General features: G+C 40.8%; 1 protein-coding gene across 1 annotated transcript; it reads right to left on the bottom strand.

The window, feature by feature from the left end:
• Positions 1-1,222: 1,222 nt before the first annotated feature.
• LOC134194425 (uncharacterized) lies at positions 1,223-2,247 on the bottom strand. The gene is made up of 5 exons (XM_062663351.1): positions 2,001-2,247; positions 1,792-1,904; positions 1,684-1,737; positions 1,557-1,623; positions 1,223-1,488 (listed from the first exon to the last, which is right to left on the bottom strand). The coding sequence occupies exons 1-5, from the start codon at positions 2,218-2,220 to the stop codon at positions 1,361-1,363; spliced, it is 582 nt and encodes a 193-aa protein (XP_062519335.1). The 5' UTR covers positions 2,221-2,247; the 3' UTR covers positions 1,223-1,360.
• Between the last annotated feature and the right edge of the window lie 330 nt (positions 2,248-2,577).

Here is a 2,577-nt window from a genome sequence, read left to right on the forward strand (position 1 = left end):
AAGTGCTAATAATAGTAAGTTAGACTGACACATTTGTGACAATATAGCTCTAGAACAACAGTAAACTAAAAATCACACAATACAATTAACCTACTCAACCTCTCAAAATCACGTGACCGAGATTATGTCCAGTAGGCCATCAACATGCATTCTCGATCACCACCCTGCAACAGTAAAAACCGAAAGACAAAACCGGATATCCATTGGTAGAAACCTCTAAAGGGAACCTTTAAACAGACAAGACTAACGTCTCAATTCTTCTTGTAGAAACGCGATGAAAGCGACTATGATTCCGAATGTCCGAGTATTTGTCTTTCAGGTTTCACGTCCAGCCTTAGCAACAGTACGATGAGCACTAGCATCAGCCCGTAGGTATTGTGGTCGGAGGTGATGACTATAATATGAGCTAAAAGTACGCCTCAGATCTGCGTCTGAAGAAAGAGAATCACTCGAGATCAGGTGACAGAGATTATGTTCCGCCAGTCATCCGTCTTCTTCAATATCTGCGAACAAGTAGAGGTTGACAAGACAAAACCAACAATTTGGTGAATGGAAGCCATTTAGTGAGCCTATCGACAGAGATGACTTGCAACTCAAACGGAGTTGTAGAAACGAGATGGCAAGCACTGACAGAGATATGATACTCTGTAACCGAGAAGTGCAATCAGTTTTCAAGTTGTACATGCAGCAGCAACGTTACGACGGATGCTGACGTGACCTGCTCTATCTATAGTTGCAATCCAGTAGGGCTATGACGCTAGTGTAGCAGCTAGGTCTGTTTAGCATAGAACGAGTGACCGAGATTAGATCCGTGACTCTACTGTGTGCGCAGAGCAGATGGACATAGAAGAAACTTCAAGCCTGGGGCTTCTGAAAGAAGGTGAGACTTTATAATCACGATTCCTGAAGTTGAGCTAGAGCATGCAGACATGTGTATGGACGTGTAGCTTTGTATGCCGTTATAACTGACTGGCATTAATTAATTAATGTTAATAAAACGACCGTTAAGTGAAAAAGACAATTAGCAAAGTTTACCTGTTTTTTCATCTAGTGCCTGTCTCTGGAAGGAGTTGAGAAAGTAATTCATTCTTGATTAGTAACCCAGGGTCTTAGTTGGCTGAATAATACTAACTCAAAGTCTTTATAGAGTCTTTTTGCAGAAATACGGTATCCACGTTGTCACTTTAATACCACTTTTTATTGAAATATCAATTCCAGTGCTATTCAGTGTCCAAACTACTACAGACTAATAATGCCTACCGAGGTTTGCCTACCACCGGTGTTGTCGTTTCATTTACATTTTTAAATGGCAAGTTTAAACTACGAACCAATAGTCATCAATTGAAGCCCTTTGACTCCATCAGCGGATGAAGATGTGAAAGAGATCGCGACTTGCGCAACTTCCGCTAGAGCGAGACTGACCGCTGTATGATTCAGCACGATCCCAGTCTTGTGGAGCAAGTAAATGTCCACCATCTTCATCAATCTCTGTAAACAAAAGTAGTGTCAACCGTACAGCAACATAGTAGGAGTTTTTAGAAGTGCTAAGGACTTACCATTCCAGATTTCTTTATACCAGGAACAGCTGGAAGACATCGCTCCAGCAACGAAAGCATAGTTTTCCTATCAAAAATTATCTATTTTATATAGTTAATTACACTAATATTTAATACCATTAGTTACCCAGCTGAGAGCAATAGGTTTGCCGCTGCTTATTTCTGTGCCGTAGTAAGAATACTAGAGAAATAGTAACTAGAAATACTATAAGTGGTAATGTTGCAAGCAACAAACCGAAGTGCCACAGCCACTTCTTGAACCACCCATTCCTCTTGCTATAAACTGACTGAAGGTAAGTCCTGATGTTGAAATTTTGTGGAAGTACATCTTGATCAACGGCCTCTTAACTATAAACAACACCGAATAAGACTCTGTATTAATTAATACGGTGATGCAAACATTTTATTCAAAAATAATATTATAGATATCAATGCTCAACTTACATCTGTAGTCTCTGTATCCAGTCAGCATCACTTCTTCGTATCCTCCACTGCTTTGCTCTATGTCTTTAAATACGTCGTACGCCAGACGCTTGTTTGCATTTCCTGGGTCGAGGCTAGTGATGTGTGCAGTGTACTTATTCCCTTTTTGCATGTTGTTGTCACCAGTAGAATCATCACGACTCGAATATATGAGACTCCACCCACCACCAAATGATACCATGTCACAGTAAATCTGAAATTCACGACCAGGCACCTACAAACACAACGTTACAACAGTAAAGCTGCGACACGGCCTGACACATTTTGTGTACATACTTGGGTAGGGTTAATCCATCGAACAGAAGAGAAAACTCTATGTCCAGTGCGTCTCATCAGGGCACGAATGCTGTGACATGATATTCCAGCAGTATCTCGGCGTAACCCATCTCCTCCGTACCAATCTTTTTGGCAAAGTCTGCGGAAAGATTCGCATATGTCGCCTGCGCTCTGTCAAGTAATACAAATAGGTGATTGATTGCTCTAGATATGCATTTGTAGTAACTACTGTGTAGAAAGTACATTGTAAGCTATCATATTC

This window comes from Corticium candelabrum, chromosome 1 (genome assembly GCF_963422355.1).
Source record: "Corticium candelabrum chromosome 1, ooCorCand1.1, whole genome shotgun sequence".
Taxonomy (NCBI): domain Eukaryota; kingdom Metazoa; phylum Porifera; class Homoscleromorpha; order Homosclerophorida; family Plakinidae; genus Corticium; species Corticium candelabrum.

Excerpts from the sequence above, each read along its gene's own strand:
- LOC134194425 (XM_062663351.1), bottom strand. The coding sequence starts at position 2,220 with ATGGTATCATTTGGTGGTGGGTGGAGTCTCATATATTCGAGTCGTGAT. Across the intron at positions 1,905-2,000 it reads TGGATACAGAGACTACAGAT|TTAAGAGGCCGTTGATCAAG; the intron begins GTAAGTTGAGCA and ends TGTTGTTTATAG. Across the intron at positions 1,624-1,683 it reads AACCTATTGCTCTCAGCTGG|GAAAACTATGCTTTCGTTGC; the intron begins GTAACTAATGGT and ends AATTTTTGATAG.